General features: G+C 31.7%; 3 protein-coding genes across 3 annotated transcripts; 2 read left to right on the top strand and 1 right to left on the bottom strand.

The window, feature by feature from the left end:
• Nucleotides 1-474: 474 nt before the first annotated feature.
• On the top strand, nucleotides 475-8271 carry cubi_00640 (uncharacterized protein; the record flags this gene model as incomplete). Its single annotated transcript, XM_029017653.1, has 1 exon — nucleotides 475-8271. The coding sequence occupies one exon, from the start codon at nucleotides 475-477 to the stop codon at nucleotides 8269-8271; it is 7797 nt and encodes a 2598-aa protein (XP_028873451.1).
• A 216-nt stretch (nucleotides 8272-8487) lies between these two features.
• Nucleotides 8488-9665, top strand: cubi_00639 (uncharacterized protein; the record flags this gene model as incomplete). Its single annotated transcript, XM_029017652.1, has 3 exons — nucleotides 8488-9108; nucleotides 9155-9367; nucleotides 9420-9665. 3 exons carry the CDS (start codon nucleotides 8488-8490, stop codon nucleotides 9663-9665), a joined length of 1080 nt encoding a protein of 359 aa, XP_028873450.1.
• Nucleotides 9666-9888: 223 nt separating this feature from the next.
• cubi_00638 (uncharacterized protein) lies at nucleotides 9889-16854 on the bottom strand (the record flags this gene model as incomplete). The annotated part of the gene is made up of 1 exon (XM_029017651.1): nucleotides 9889-16854. The coding sequence occupies one exon, from the start codon at nucleotides 16852-16854 to the stop codon at nucleotides 9889-9891; it is 6966 nt and encodes a 2321-aa protein (XP_028873449.1).
• Between the last annotated feature and the right edge of the window lie 410 nt (nucleotides 16855-17264).

The following is a 17264-nucleotide window of genomic DNA, read 5'->3' as shown; positions in this document are numbered from 1 at the left end:
AGTATAATACAATGTTTTTGGCAATGCAAAGAAAATTGAAATAGTCCGTTTTTAATATAATTGTTAAAATTCATGTGAACCCCGTATTTAGCATTTTTATTCTTATAAAAACCAAAATTTATTATTATTGATCTCATTTATAACGAAGAAATGTTGCATTTTAATTACTATTGCCACTATAACTAGTTATTCTCAATTAATTTACATTGGTGAAATATTGACATTTAAAATTCTAAAATAGAAACATTATTTTTAAAACTTAAACATACTTTTTAATCACGGGCATAATTTCATCATTTTCTTTAACAATTTAAATTTTTTCATTCTGTCAAGTAGCAATAATTATGTAAAAATGTGTGGTGGTTGTTAAAAGTAGTTTTTTTTATTGGAGGGGTAAAATAAGGGTGATTTTGAAGGAATTTTGCCAATAGTATGGACAATATGAAAGTCTTTTTGATAACCTCGTTTCTTAAGATGAAGATAAAACGATTAAAGTACTTGTTATTTATTTTAATTTTGTCTCCATTTACGAGTAATAAAATATGTATGTTTAGCATGGTAGATGCAAATGTAGATATGAACGGTCCTCCTGACAGAGTTTATTACTACCCGATGGGATTTAATTTGGCACATCTATCTATTGGACCAGGAGTGGGCAACTTTCTTTCTATAGATAGCCAAGTAACCAATTTTGTTAGTCCATGTCAGTTCATGCATCCAATAACAATTCAGTTTATTGGATCTTATCCAAAAAGTGGTATGACTCCAATTAAAAATATTATCTGTGATTCAGTTTCATTACAAAAAAGCTTACAAAAATTTCAACTAGGTGCAGACACAGTAAAAGTTGTCAAAGCATGTACTGATATTGCACAAGCTTTGATGGACAGTGAAACTACTTATTCAATATTTAATGGAGCAAACAATATTACAATTTGGTTGGAAGGATCAAAACTTGTAAATATCGTTAAAGAATTTAATGAACAGCTTCCAAATAAAATACCTCAAATAATGGATAGGGATGTTAAATACCAATTTGATCCCACAATATTTGGAAAGGACGTTATGAATGAAGTTGGTATTTCTGTATACTTATTTAAGGCTACATCTTTCCCATTTAAAATTAGCGTTGATTATTCGGAAATTGTTCCTGGTACCAATTCTCATGGTACAAATATTCCTGTCATAGAATTCTCTGCTAACATAACTTTAAGCTATGAATTATCAAAACAGAGCTCAGGATTATCATCTTTCTGGACTCCTCCTACTGGATTTGGAGGTTTTTTCCCAATGTTGGTACCTAATGATAAATTTTCAAATGGTGTGTTGTACACAACATACACAGAGCCCGGTAAATATGCTGGATTTGTTGCTTGGGGAAATACAAATATTCCAATTACAAGCCCTTTTGTTAGAATAGTACCTCCTTCTAGAATACCTAATTCTGATATCACTTGCACAAGTAATTACGACTTTTATTATCCAACTACTGAAGAACCGGATGGGTCTGTCAAAGATTATCCCAAAGAACTTGAGGCTTTGTTAGATAAAAAATCATCGAAAATTTTTAGGAACACCGTAACGGTTCAATCTTACTGGAATAAGATCCCATTTGGTGCAGATTGGTATGAAAATGGCTTTCCTGTGGGATCTCCCAATTCACAATGGATAGAAACGGGGAACTACTATGGTGGATGTTATTTTAACGGAACATTTCCTCTTGTTCCAAGCTCAACAAATCCAGGATTTGCAGATACAATCTGTTCATCTCAATCTACTAATATTTCAGATGTATATAGAACAGCATTTTATCCGCCTCCACTGGAATTTCTTCAATATGGTGTAAGCAATATGCAAACCATGATTACTTCAATACTTCAATACGGAGTGCATAGTTCTTTAAATTCCTCTTCAATTTTCGATTATAATTCAAATGTGCAATTTCTGGGGGCATACCCATCGTTTCATATATTTGGAGCAACACCTGGATTACAACTTACATCCCCCTCCCCAAGACTCAACGTTCCTTTTGTACAATATTCAGGTAGAGATCTGATAGCTGGAGATTCTTTTTTTAATTTCAATTTTCAATATATGCAAGATAGGTTTGGGCATTGCTCTGAACCTAATGGTTGTTGGATCTGCTCGAATCCTAGGATAATTCCCTGGAAAACAGAAGTCATTGATCAAATGAATTTCACTGAATTCTGTGCTTCAAATTTAACAGCAATCCCAAATTCAAGGATGATTGCACTTAAATTTTATTATGGAAATTTTCAAGAAGATATTCCTGCTCAAATTTCGAGTGGATTCCAGTCATGTTTAAAGTCTGTTCCAGATAGGTGGACTCCTGTTGGATTAAATACAACAACATTTACCTTCAAAGCAGGAGAATATCACACCAACACTATGTTCATATATAACACCCTTTCAAACGATACATGTTGTTCTCCAATGAACACTTATTATTATTTTCAACACTATTATACAATTGTTACCGACGTTTATCAGCCTATTCAACTAACGCAAATCACACCTTATACAGATCCATATGCAGGTGGAATCCTTCCAGGGATATTTATGAACAGAAACTTTTCTTATCAGTTTTATATGGACGTTTATCCTGACAATACTTGGACTGAAAGTTCTCAACTAAAACTACGAGCTTGGTTAATGTGCCCTGAAATAGAGAACATAGATTTAATAGCAATGCCCGAAATTGTAACGCTTGGAGATATACTTAGTTCAGGTGGAAAAGTTGGTGGGTCTGTAAAAATTCCTCCTTTTGTACTATCTAAGTTCTACGGAAGCCCAACTTACTGTGTATTAAGGGCGTTCATATTTGTAAGTGAGGAGACAGAGAAGAATAATATTAAATCTTTAAAAGCTGTAAAATTAAGTGAATATGAAAAATTAAATCCTAGAATATATAGATCTGATGAAGGTATGCATGAATACGCACAATGGATCTTCGTAAATAATGGATTTATAGCTAAAAGCTCGAATATTCTTGAACCAAACCCTGGGAATACTTCAATATCAGATGCGCTCTATACACCTGTGAATGTAACCCATCATTATAATTTCACAATAACACCATTTTTATTTTCTGCAGTTGCTTTGAATACCCCTGTATTTAGCCCAGAAAGTCAGATTTTTGAAATGGTGCTCTCTGGTCAGCATAATAGATTTGGTCTTAGGCTACCACCTACCCATTCAAAATGGTATGTATTTACTAGAACCGCAGATAAGTGGGATCAGGGTTGCTTTGTGAATTGTGAAGGAGATATGAGTAGAAGTCCTTATGCTGAATGGTGTTTACCCAAGCTTAATGAAGAGAATCCTTTCGCTTATAATCTTTGTAACTACACAATTGTAAATACCTCTCCAGATATTTCTGAATCACAGATTGAGGATGCAATAGCTGTTGTTACAAATCCAATTTCTTACCTTTCCTATGTTGACACAATGAGTCTTGTTAATGCTCTTTTTTCACTTCCAACTACTTTTGAACTTGTATGGGGAAAATATTTTGAATTAATATATGAAACTGCAGTAAATTCACACACTGTATCATTTAATCAAGATTATCCTTTTGCGCAGCCAACAACATTAGCAGTAATAAACAGAATCTTGAGCAAGTACTACTACGGAGAAAGGCTTGATATTAAAAAGTCATTGCCATTTAATTCAATACAAAGAATATACACTTTGGTAGAATGTTTTTTAGTGAATGGACTTGATAACCTCGTATTGAACTCAACTGATCTAATTGGTGTCACAAATCCTCTTCCAGAGTTATCTCCTGAAAATTTGAAGGTTTTGTTAAGTGTTTATCAGGGTGTAGCTTCTAGAAAAAGTTATACCCATGGAATTCATGATCAGTACTCCATTATTACAGAAAAAACAGGTAATGTTCTATTTAGCAGTACGTTCAATCAGGTTGATATGAGCAAAGGTCTTAAAGTAGGTGGGATATCTTTTCCTGAAATAAGTATGAAAGATATTCAACCCAAAAACATACTATTCCACGATGGTGTTTATTACAAAATTAATGAAAAATTATATGAAAATAATTTGGCAATCGAAGGATTTAAATCTTGTTCAAAGAGCTTCAACACAATTACTGTGATAAGGACAGGTGGCTACCTTAGTAACTACTTGCTCATGAAGAACCTAAAAAATATTGAAGAATATCCTCTTGCATTTAGTTCCTTTGTGTTATGCACTTTGGAATATGAAATTTGGAATCTAGAAAGTAATGTTGAGCTTTCTTTCTTCGTAGAATATAAAGAGGAATTGGATTATTCGGAAGTGAAATGTACAGCAATGAAACAGGATAAATCCGAACTTTCAGATGAGCTATGCACTACAGAGAGGGTAAAACATTTTACAAATCAAACGATTGAATTCAAGTGCAGTTGTTCTGCAATCACATACTACGGCCTTAAGGGTAAACCAATGCCATATATAACATATTTATCCGAAAAAAGCCTTACGCCACTATTTTCTAAATCTAGGCCCAATATACTTCAGCCATATATGATCATTTCAAATCCCAAATTATCTAGTTACTGCAATCACTTTCTTCCAATTAATATCCGGCTAAAAAATATACCCGAGTTCGTTCCAGATGAAAGTTTGTCTTTGAATTTCAAATGTGCAATTCCTGAATCTGCATATTCTAGTTTGGATTTTTGTACAGAGTTTGAAAAAGAACTGCAATACATGGATTTTTCCTTTTCAAGATTAGGGCAGGATATAAATATAACATATTATGCAAAACCAGATATCATTCAAAGAACAACTCTCCCAACATCATTATCATTTTGGAGGCCATTAGATCAGCAAGATGAACTTCCTCAAATAAATGGGATCGTCGGAGTAACGGTTTTATTAAATATAACGCTCGAGTTAAGTAACTTAGACTTAGGAAACGATTTACCCGATTTATTTGGATATGCGATTTTTGATATTGCAACATCGCTAGAAACTAGCACAACACAGCAAGCTTCTGAAATGGGAGAATTATCTAGGACATATATTCCGAACAAACTAATTAATTTCCCAGGAGCATTAACAAAATCAAAAATCCCCATTTCTTCTATTATTCAACAAATTATCCCATATTCTATACCATATAATTCTACAAACAATTGCAAAACATTTTTAAAGAGTTACTTCTCAAATAATTATTTGAAAAGCATTGAATTAGAAATGGGAGAGAGTCTTGGGATTATCAAAGATAATTACTTTAATCCAGAATTATTATTCTCAATAGGTAGCTGTAGAATTTCAATTTCAGATGAAGAATATATTAAGGGAGGGGCACTTGACTGTATAAAATCTACTTCAAAAATAAACTTAGACATAAATATCTTAGAACAGCCAATATCAATGATAAATATTACAAAAATTTCCAGTCTAGGTTCATTCACTTCTTCGAAGGATAAATTAATTTTGCATAATGAAACAATCCAGCCGAATATTAATGCTTATTTTCCATCGATTGTTTCTAAAAATTATCCAAGAATAACAATCGAAACGGGTACTTCTAAAACTATAGACCAGATCGTTTCTCAAGCTGGATATTGCGACTCAATCAAAACAGGATGTTCATCTTGCAGAGCTTCGAGAAGCTATCAAGCCGATTTTCAATTTCAAGATCAAGAAATTCGATATTACTGCTCTGCAACTTCTGATAAAAATCAAGTCGAAAGTATTAGTGAAGGATTAATGGCAGCATGTAGAACAGATGGTTCGTATTGGGGTCAAGCATGCTCATTTCAACAGTCGAATACAACTCTTTCAGGTAATACTACCTACACCGAACTTGGCTTAATACCACAAGAATATTTAACTTATATGGTTCTTGCGGTAGGGATAAAAAGTAAAACTATCGATGCAGTTGAATGCCAAAACTTTTCTCTTTCGTTAGTTAATAAAGAATTACCGCTACAAATCATCCCACTTAAGATTCCAAAGGTAATTTCTAAAGCTTCAAAGACTTTAATGTTGACGCAAGTAAAATTTATTGGAGGGAATGGCTGGAACAATTTAAAAGACTTAAAATTTTTTTCTTTTGCATATTTTGAAAATACTGGTTATTTCAGGTTGAAAACTACTCCTATTATGTACAACTTAACAGATCAAATAATTAAAAAAGAACCAATAGCTGTCTCAATTCAATTCAATATTACTGGAATTGAGGTTAATCCAAGAGATAGAAGGCTCACTGTAATACTTTTAGTTTCAAAAGAAAACTCTAACAAAACAATCAATGAAAATGAATTAGATTTAATTGTGAGAAGAAACAACATTGATAATCTAGACTCTTCTGGTGAATATGTATCATATGTCTGGAAGGATTTTTCGTTTGAACACGATTTTTCGTTAATAAAAATTAAAGATAAAATTGGAAATAGGGGGGTTAAACAAATTACTCCAATTAATATCATGATTTCAAACTTATCTGGAATGAGCAGCTGGAAATATTCATTACTTGCAACTACTAATGATGAAAGCTCCGAAAACGAGCAAAATAACAAGTTCAAAAGCAATTCAATATTACTATCCTTTTTATCGTCGGAAATTCCACAATATTTAAGATTGCCAACAAATCATGAGTCTTGGAAAGTACACCTGATTATTCATAATCAAGATAATGAACTGCTTTGTGGAATAGACTGTTCAGATATCAACAATAATGATATAGATAAACATTTAAGGAATATGTTTTGTTTAGAAGATTCTGGTTCTAAATGTAGATTTTTAATCTTTGAAAAATCAAAAGAAATTAACATGGAACAAGCCGTTCAGCTAGAAGACGAATTTAAAAAGGATTATTCTGACTTGTTGGAATATTTTTTGAATAATCGAACAATTGGAAATTTAAATGACAGATTGATGATTGCATCGGTTCTATCTACAAAACTAGATTTTTTGTCATTAGAACAGTTGAAAAACTTTGAACAAGGATTAATTGAAATAAATCCCGATAGTAGAGATACGACAGGAGGAAATTCAGTAATGATTTTATATATTTTCTGGAGATTACTAGAGTTTAATTATGGAAAGTTGGATAGACTTTCATTACCAAACTCTCCATTTGAATCCGAAAAATTATTTAGAATAGCATTAAAGGCCGAATGCGGATATAATCAAGGATTTAAAAATTTGATAATCGACATTTTAGATTTCTTAGTTGAATTGAGAGTATTGGTCGATCCCGAAATTGATGCTAATTTGTTTGGAGCATTTTCAGTTAATCAGTGGGCAATGAATAATGATTTTGGGAGTAACGTAGAAATTAAAGGAAAAAAGAGCAAATTAACAATTCAAAGCTCGATAGTTTCTGAGCTAGATTTATATACCGGTATTAATCTGGGAAATGAACTATTTATTCCTGCTCTCGACCTGAGTAACGGAAAACTTGATAATATTGATATTTTGTTAGTAAGGAATATATACTTTAATTTACACCAAAGTAATATTGATTTTCAAGGAAGCTGGGGAAGAAATCTATTTGTTAAATGCCAAGATCCAAGATATGGTTTTACTATTATTAAACCTCCGTTAGAAGATTATCTTATTGAATTAACCAATAAAATACAGCTTGATACAAGTTATAATGGGGTTTTTCAAAAATTATATGATGTCTTCATATCAAGGTGCGGTTACGAATATCGTCTTTATGGAATTAGCAACAAAATTAATTTTATTGTTAGCCCAGAATACAGCCCCAATTTTGTTTTGGGTAAATATTTAAGCTATAAATGCGCATCAAAAGGAGAAGATGATTCTTGGTCTCAAAATGGTTGTGAAACAGAATTCAAACAGGGTAAAATAATCTGTAGTTGTGATTCAATAGGAGAATATGGTTTAGTTACAACTTATCAGTCTTCACTTACAGAAGTTGTAGTGAAGCTATCTCACAATCCAGGTTCTATACAAGAAGTTAACATTAATGGTATTATATATAAAGTTAACAACGGAAAATTCTATTATAAAGACCAGGTATTCGACATCATCTCTAATGAAATGATCATTATTTATCCAGACAAAGTCACTATAGGGAAACATCAGTTCCTTTTAAAAAATTATTCCAAATATGATGTTGTTAATAAATTAACTCTTAGACAAGAGGGTGCCCTCGGGACAATAAGCCTTAGGTCAAAAGAATATAATGTTGAAATCGAAGGATCTGACATAATTCATGACGGGTTTAAACAAGGAAATTATTCTCAAAACTCGACTCTAATCATAATTTAATAAGTATATATGCAATAATAAATTATAGTATTCGTGTAAAATAGTGGCTAATTTAACTATAAATATGAAATTTAATGCTCTATATCGTGATTTGTGTACGTTCATTAGATTAAAGATAGATTAATGATGCACTTATGTAATATTTAAGATTTTTTATGTGAAGCGGCGCCTTATTGTTCATGCATTTGGATTTATTATTTCAAAGAACAAAATAAAATGATACATGAACAAATTAGAAATTTTGCAATTACAATACTATTTTTTATTGGGATAATTGAGAATTTTTCTAATTTAATTTTGGAGGAGGGTGAAATCACCTTTTGTTTTACACAAATTGGAATCCGCCGCAATTTTGTAAACCCATATAGACATCAAATTATTGTTAACCCATATAGTGATGAAAAAAATGACACTTCTTGTTGTTCAAAAAGATGCTATTCTTCATCAAAAGGATTAAGCTGTAGAATTTGTCATTCTAATTTGGACGTTTTGAACTGTAATAGTTGTACAAATAGTTTTAATTCGTGCTCGGGAAGTTTTGGGCACTCAGATTCATGTTCAAATTTATTCTCAAGTAATGCTAACCTCACTAAATTAAGAGGGATTCATAAAGATTGTTCTAGCAAAATTTGCAAATGTTGCAATAGTTGCAATAGTTGCAAATACTTTAAAATGAACGAAGATGACTCTGAACTTGAAAGCGAAGTTGAGGCATTTGGAAAATTTAATGAATCGTCGGAAATATCCAGTGAATCGGAAATTTCTGAAACAATTAATGATTTTGAAATTAAAACAAACGAAACTTCAAGCTCTAATGAAGTTAAATTATCATATGACGTAAGTATATATTCACTTATAATATTTGATCTAATTATTGTTTTAGATTTATTTAAAAATCATGGATAAGTATCCTTTGCTTTCTATAAAGAGAAGGAATTACATCAGAATGAGACAAAATTTGATAAATCTTCAACAATACGGTCTTTGGGAGATACCTAGAGATCCAGAAAATAGTGTAAACGAAACTAGAAAAATATTTTGTAACAGAGAGCAATATCTAGGACTTACTATGAACCATACTAATAGAGATCTACCGGTGAGTTTATTTACGAATATTTTTTTTTAATTGAAATAAGGCATTGTCTTAGGTGATGCAGTTCATAAAGGAACCTTTCCTAAAATTCCCAAATAACCTTAATAATAAAGATAATAATTCTACAATAATTCAAAGTTCCATCGTGCCTGAACATGTAAATTGGGGAGAATGGGAAAAAAGGAATAAGGAACTGAACAAAATCGTCTTGGGAAATAAATTGGGAGAATTATTTAACACTACTGCAGAAAGGGAGCCCTGTTATTTTCTTAGTAATCAAAGCAAAATACTTAATAAATAAGATCTTCCTCCACAAATTAGCCTACAATCTCAATTTCACATGTAATTGAATTGTTTATGTTTCTAAATCAGATAATTTATTAAATAATTCCGATTTAAAAGATTTATATCAATGAATGAAACAATATTCTATTTCAAAATCTATTGATTTGACAATTTGTAACTCCGAGAAAATGTGAGACAGAAAATTTAGGAAAAACTTATAAGGTTATATTAATATATGTTTAGTTTGTTACTTTAGGCAGATAACTCTTCAAATTAAAATTCATTTTGTAACCATTTTGGATTGCAAAGGTAATAGGTTTCTTGTATAATTTTGAAAAATCCCATCCTTTATCTAGCATAGATTCCTCAAAATTACCATAATTAAGTAGTGTAATCTTTAAATGTGATATCTTTTCTTGTTTATTTGAATAAAATGGGTAATCTTTTTTGAAAAATTCAATAATTTCTTCGCTTATTTCAGTAATCGATTTTTCCATCTTATCCTTAAATATGGGATATAAGTCTATTGGTTCAAGAATATCGTTGCTATTTGTAGAACCATCAATAAAAACTTCAAAGCTTAGATTAATGAATACGCAAATAGTCACCAATCTATTAATTTCTAACTTAGATCTGAGATTAAATCCACCATAGAAATTCCCTATTCCCACCAGAGATGATGGAATAGATGACAAATCAAAATTATCAAACTGAGGAATTCCAGCATTTGGGAAGAATTTCTGTTTATTTACAACATTTATTACCGGATTGTGAAATAAATCGTGTTTAGGTAGAGAACCTCTATAAATAAATGAGTTTTTATAGTGCTCCCATAGGTCCTTAAGGAACTCGACTGATTCAGGAGATAAACTTGTTTCTCCTCTGAATATTTTTATAGTAACATCAGGTCTGAAGGGTATAAGAATATTCAATATTTCCTGAAGAAAATATTGAATAAATAAAGTAGTAATCTCGAATTTATGCTTGATACTAGGAATTCCGTATATATTTCTTTCCTGAGAAGTTAAAACATGTACAACCTCATCCCCCAAAACTTCACGTTGTATTAAAGTATCAAAATTTGGTTTTTTACACCAAGTATACCAATGCCATTTACCATTGATCATTCCTACTGGTGAATTACTATATTTTCCCATATCTACATTTGAAACTGCGAAACTCAAATTTTTTGGTGAAACCTTGAAAATTTCTATTTTTTCCCAATTAATAAAAGCTTGGAGAATTCCTTTTAATGCCTTTACTGTAAGCCATGGTGAGAAACTCAAGTCATCCTGTAATATTCGGTGGAAATAATTAAGGAAATGGGCAAAAGAAGAAAGATCAATTTCTGCTTTAAATAATGTAGCAATATGTTTAAACGAAATATAAGATCCCAAAAGTTTATCTGAATACTTAGAGCTCAAAGCAGTGTTTAAAAATGCCACAATGTTTTGGAATCTATTTATTTGCAATTCGGAAAAGATAAATTTTGAAATTGTTGACCCATTAATTCTATTTATTGTTTCCATATTAACGTGAAAATACCAATTTCCTTGTATACGTTCGCAAATTGGATTTTGATATAAATCTTGTAAAGAAGATAGACCACCTTTTAGTAAATTAGTTTCAAATTCATTAAAGGCTTCAATTAAATAGTTTGAAATTTCATCAGATGCAATAGGCACCATGGACCTGATTAACGTTATATTGTAATTAGATGCCTTAATTCTTGAAAACCCATTCACCAAAAGTGCTACAATGATTGGTCTAGATTCAAAAATTATTCCGTACTTTTCCCTTAAGAAAACTTCAGAAAATCCCTGGAATGCCTCTACACGATTAAACACGGTTTCTTTCTGAATAATTTGTAATTGGTATAATTCTTCTTCAGTAATTATTCTTGGGCAAAAAAGCTTTCCAGATTTTATAAGAGAATTTAATTGGGAGAATGCTTTAGAGTGTGATGAATAAAATTCCTGAATCCATCGTTTAATTGATATCATAGAGTTGTTTCCTAGCCAAGATTCCTCTAAAAATTCGAACGAATCTTCTAGAATCTCAAAGCTCTCTCTAATAGTTCCACGGATTCCAAAGTAAGTAAATAACATGTTTGAGTACGTCTTCTTCATCCCAGGTAGTTCCTGACGTAGAGCAATGCACCAAATATTCAGATCCAATAATCGATCAACGTCAAGGTTCGATACTGTATTATCAGAAATACAATGCTTGTAATATTGAAGCTTAGTTAGCAGTCTGTTTACCTGTGGTATATTCATTTCACTACAATAATTGAAGTTCGAAGAAATAATGACTCCTGTAATCGGATCTACAATCCCAACGGATTCCAGAGTTGAAAACCTAGAATCAAAGTCTCTAATTTCCTCAACTCTTGTATTTTTCCTTACATTTTGCATGGTCCATGTTTCGAAGCGTTTATCAAATGATACAAGAGGAAAATTTAAGTTTTCCCTGGAAAAATCCAAAATACTTCTTCCATTTCTTTCAGCAGGAAAGCCCTTTAAATTTAATTTGCAATATGTCATTAGCCCAGATATTAGCATTCTTAACACTTTTGTGTTTATCCAGGGCAATTCTGGTAAGCAAGATTGGTCCAATGCATGTTGAAGGTCGATTCCCCCCTTCCTAATAATATCCATACCTTTTGCGACACAATCCTCACTAAGAAACCCGGGAAATTCCTTGAGAATATTTTTATCAAGAGTGCCATCAGCTGAAATTTTATTTCTAAGATCAAATTGTTCTATCAAATATTCATTTACATAAGCCACCACCAACCGTGCGAAGTTCATCTCTCCAAAAGAATGAAAATTATATGGGAGACCCAGATCAAGTTTCCCTGCAACAAGACCCAATGGAATATCAAAAGGAAGTTTTCCTTTATCAGTAATTACCCTACTCATAGATATTCGCCTCAGTATCTGTTCAAATGACTCTTCATTGTTGCTTGCAAACTTTAGGAAAATAAATTTGTAGAACGCTCCTGAAAGCTTCTTAAAAATATTTCCTTGAATTTTGCTTCCAATTTCAGATATATATTGTTCCATTGCTTCAGAAAACGATAGTTTTCGGTCACTCCGCATTTTATAAAGCACATCTTTCATTGAAAAATTTAGATCTTTAAGATCAGTTTCAGCAATCCCGATTCTATCTAAATAACGAAAAGTAAAGCTCTCAAGTAATTCTCTGATATTATTAAGCGAATCAGAATCTAGATCCGCCGGTATAAAAATTTCGGGAATCTCTAAGTTTTTAGTAGTTATTATTTGTGCCTGGTCACGTTCAAAAAGAGTTCTTTGTTCACCAAATACAGGAGGGGTAGAGAATCTGAGTGATTCAAATTTTTCTGGTAAAGAATTTTGGTTGTTCTCTTGAATTTGAGGAATTCTATATAAGTTAATTAACCACTGCCTAGAACCCATGTTATTTGGTTTACCTATAGATTCAAATGAAGTGAATGCTGAGAGCATTTCACGAATATCATCTTCTGTCAAAAAAGATATTCCTATGTATCTTAAAAAAACCTGCAATATTTCTGATTGAGATAATCTTTCATTATTATTCTTTAAACGGTATATTGCATTTATGCAGTTTGATACTTGAAGGTCTTTTGGATTTTTCATAGAAAACTTATGTGAAATCCAATGATTAAAATATGCACACATAGATATTGCCCTGTTAAGTTGCCAAATTTCTAGTTTTTTTTGTTCATGAATTCCTTTTAAAGCTGCCCATGTATAAGGCCTAATAATTATTTTTTGAGTATTTGTTTCATCTATTTTTTTATAAGGATCTTGATCAAATTCATTGCTATTACTTTCAATTTTGAAGGCTTTGCTTAATACCAAAAGTTTTGAAAAATCGGGAACATTTGGAGGAAGAAATTTCCAGCCAATTTTTGGCTTGTAAAATACTCTGGATGCTGCAAATGCTTGTTCTTCTGACAGCGCACCTTTAAGGAGATACCTATAGAAACTGAAGGACATGCAAGAACTATAAATTTCACTGACTACTTTATGGGTAACAAATTCCTGACCATTCTTAGCAGAAATCCGTTCCTTGAGTAATTCTACTAGTTTTTTGTCATCACCTGCACAATTTGTGAGTGAATAAACGATGTCTGCAAGATGGAGTGAAAGATCAAACTGAAGAATTGTTTTAAAAGCATTGATAAAATACGCTTGAATATAACGGGCCTTATTTATTAGAAACTTAGGAAGTCCATTCAAAGCTCTCTTTTGTAAAGGTGTTGATGGGGAAAATATCGGATGAGGCGCTTTTATTAACCATTTTCCATGAACAAATATTGCCCTAGGCACCGAGTAAATGTCACTTTTTGTTGGTGTTCTTTTAATATGATCCTCCACACTCTTTTTTACCGTGTTCAAATATTCAAGAAGCTTAAGAATTGCGTGCGATGATGTTTCCTGTTTAATCCATGTCCAATCACTCTTAGCTGACATGATCTCGAAAAACAATTCATCCATGGACCTTTTCTCGAGTTCACGACGCTCAAGTAACAAAAGTATATCCTTTTCAGAAATAATTATTGGAAACTGGTAAGTTTCTTCAAAGAAAGACTCAAGAAATGCTCTGATTAATGTTACGTGATTAAGAGTTATATTATCAAGAGTGGAAAATATATCTAAAGGTTTATGCACGAGTGGCAACAATTTAATGAATTCCGCAATGTCAATTCGAATAGGAAGTTCTATATTTTTCCAGTCTTCAATAAATAATGGTTCAGGTACAAGTGTATTGTGATAGATCCTCTGTAAATAATCCAATTCAGATTCCTCTGTATTTTTCGGAAAAGCAGTACTTTCGAACATCAAAAAGTTATTCCAAACTGAATCTAGAGTACTTGCATAAAGAGTTATTTTGTCCTTCTGAAGCAACCAATCTTCTGTAAATAATTTGAAATCATTAACTTTTGGCTTAAAACCCACATAATCTCCAGAAAAACCACTGCATATCTCAGTAAAATTTTTAAATGGTATTTTTTCGGAAGATCTGTTCTTCCTCCAAAATGCAAGAACATAAGCCACGAAAAGTACCATTCTGTTTAAAACGTAGTGTTCTAATTGAGAACAAACATTATTTTTTTGGAATACACTCCAACTATTAAATTCGTTCTTTCCTTTAACCATAATTTTAGGAAGACTCGTTAAAACAATGTTCGAGTTATAACTAAAAGGTGGTTTTGAATAATAACTTTCCAACTTATCTTGAAGACTAAAGCCAGTAATCTTCTTTAATGCAGCTTCTTCTTCTTGAGAAAACTCCCTATATATCTCTCTACATGCTGAAATCGTGAATATATCTAAGCTCAACTTTTGAGAAACTCTAAATATTGCCAGAGGGATCGCATCTTCTAGAGGGATTTTGTTCCCCAACTCATTTCTGAAGTATTTTTTGTATGCAAGATAGTATTTTGCAATTAAACAAATATCTTCCACCGTTAATTTCAATTTACTTAGCCCAGAAACAATTAAGTATCTTTCAATGATAGTGCTCAAAAATAAAAACCTGTTAAATTCAAATGCGAGGAGTCCTGTACATACTGGAACAGAATAACTACTGATTGTACCATCTGAAAATATCTTACCTACAGATGGCCAAATCTCTAAATTTGTAGATATTTTTGGATACCCATATTTAGACGATGATAAAAACGTTTTCCCAGAAGGAAGAGTATATGAGGTTAATTCTCGTTCGAATATTGGTCTACCGTGAGTCTGTCTCTTCAACAATTGAACAAGTATTGAACTACTATATTTTACATTATGCTTTTTTGAAGCGATTTCTATCCCCAGTTCCTTGCACATTTGCTCTGCAGTAATTTGATTCAAGTTTGAATTCTCACCGTTTTGTATGGAAGTACAAAGAATTACAACAATACTGCATTGTTCTATTGACTGATCAACCATGTGCAATTCATTTAGCAGAAATATTATTGATGCGGCAACATCATAAAGCAAAGTATCTTTCATATATTTTTGATAGCTTTCTTGAACTTTCAGAGCTGCTTTTCTATGTGGAATTGAAAGTCTATGAAAAAACTGCAAGTCTTTTGCAGTTAAATCTAGTCTGAAAAGTTTTGCCATTTCGCTAGGCTTAAAAATTTGTGTGTTACCAAAATGTCTAATTGGCTCATTGAATTTAAGTGTATTTTTACAAGCAAATGAAACATCTTTGAATTTTGATTCTATGTGATCATCGAACTGTCCCAAAAGCTCAAAATTAGACATCTCTTCTAAATCCCTTATTGCAGCGATAATTGCAGATTTGCAGTTTACGGTATTTCTTAATTGATGCGGTAAAAATAGTACCATCCTCATTGCCAAACACGAATCTTCTGTAGAAACCACATAATTAGTGCTTAATAAAGAATCTCGTAGTTGCATGCCAACTTGTCTTGTTAAGCTCACAAATCTTTCTGGAGAAATTAATAATTCCTTTTTTCGATAAGCATTAAAAGCTTCGTCAAATAAATTTAAACATTCGGAGGATGTTCTGAATGGAGTATTGTCGTTGGATACCGGACTAATAACTTCAGAACGGTAATCTACTTTTGAATCTTCAATTTTTTTCCAAAAGACATTTTTTTTCGGGATCTTCATTGGCGTGGGTGAAAAGAGGCAACTTTCATTTAATTTAACTCCTTTTCCGAGCTCTTTCGGAATGGGAAGAAAATATTCTCTATGTGAAATCGAAGAAGAAGAATTTATTGGCAAATCATCTTCTACTGTTTCAGATTTCGATTTTGATTTGGCTTTTTTTTGCTCGATTTTCTCCTCATGCCTTACAAAAACATCTTGCCCTAGATTATTTTTAGATTGAACTAACTCCGTGTCTTGATTCTCAAACAAATTATTACTTCCAAATTGAATATTTTTAAGCTCAGCTGCAAGTTGTTTACCTAAAGCAGTTATGGGCTGATCAAATCTAATTGGGCCCTCTAGGATCAAAGGATTTTCACTATTTGAGCTTATTCTCGTTATTCCATGATTTTGAACAGAATCTTGGTTAAAATTTCCCAAGTTATATGGTTGTTCATTGATAAATGGATTATCATAGTTTTCAACAAAATAAATATTACTCCACACAAAAATTCCTTTTCTACCAAATAAACAAAAACAAGAAAATATTATATAAAAGTAAATTTTTTTGTATTTATTCTTCATTCTAAATTTCTGCAATCCATTGATTATTTTAATAAAAGAATAATTTATGCTTGATAATAAACTTTAAATAAATAAAGCAATTGGTTATTCAGTTCCCACAAATACGATAGTTATCCCGACATTTTAAATCTCATAACTTTGCATTCAGGTTTGTTTTTAGATCCTAATTACTGGCGCCTCAAACAGCACAAATGAGTTGCCGCAGTGCCAGAATTGACCTAATGTTTAAAAAAATTCTCGGTATATTGCTCTTTCTATGAATTAAAATATTACATATAAACTTGACTGAACTCCCTGTTCAGGGTTCCTATTTAAAGATACACATATTGATGTTTACCAGAAAATGTCCTAAAATCGTCTACATAATTGATTGTTATTAATAAAATCAAAGTTGCCGTCTAACTACGGCG

The sequence above is a fragment of the Cryptosporidium ubiquitum genome (assembly GCF_001865345.1).
Source record: "Cryptosporidium ubiquitum isolate 39726 chromosome Unknown contig_7, whole genome shotgun sequence".
Lineage (NCBI taxonomy): Eukaryota > Apicomplexa > Conoidasida > Eucoccidiorida > Cryptosporidiidae > Cryptosporidium > Cryptosporidium ubiquitum.
Note: the sequence above shows the minus strand (reverse complement) of the source record. Positions and strands in the feature narration are given on the sequence as shown.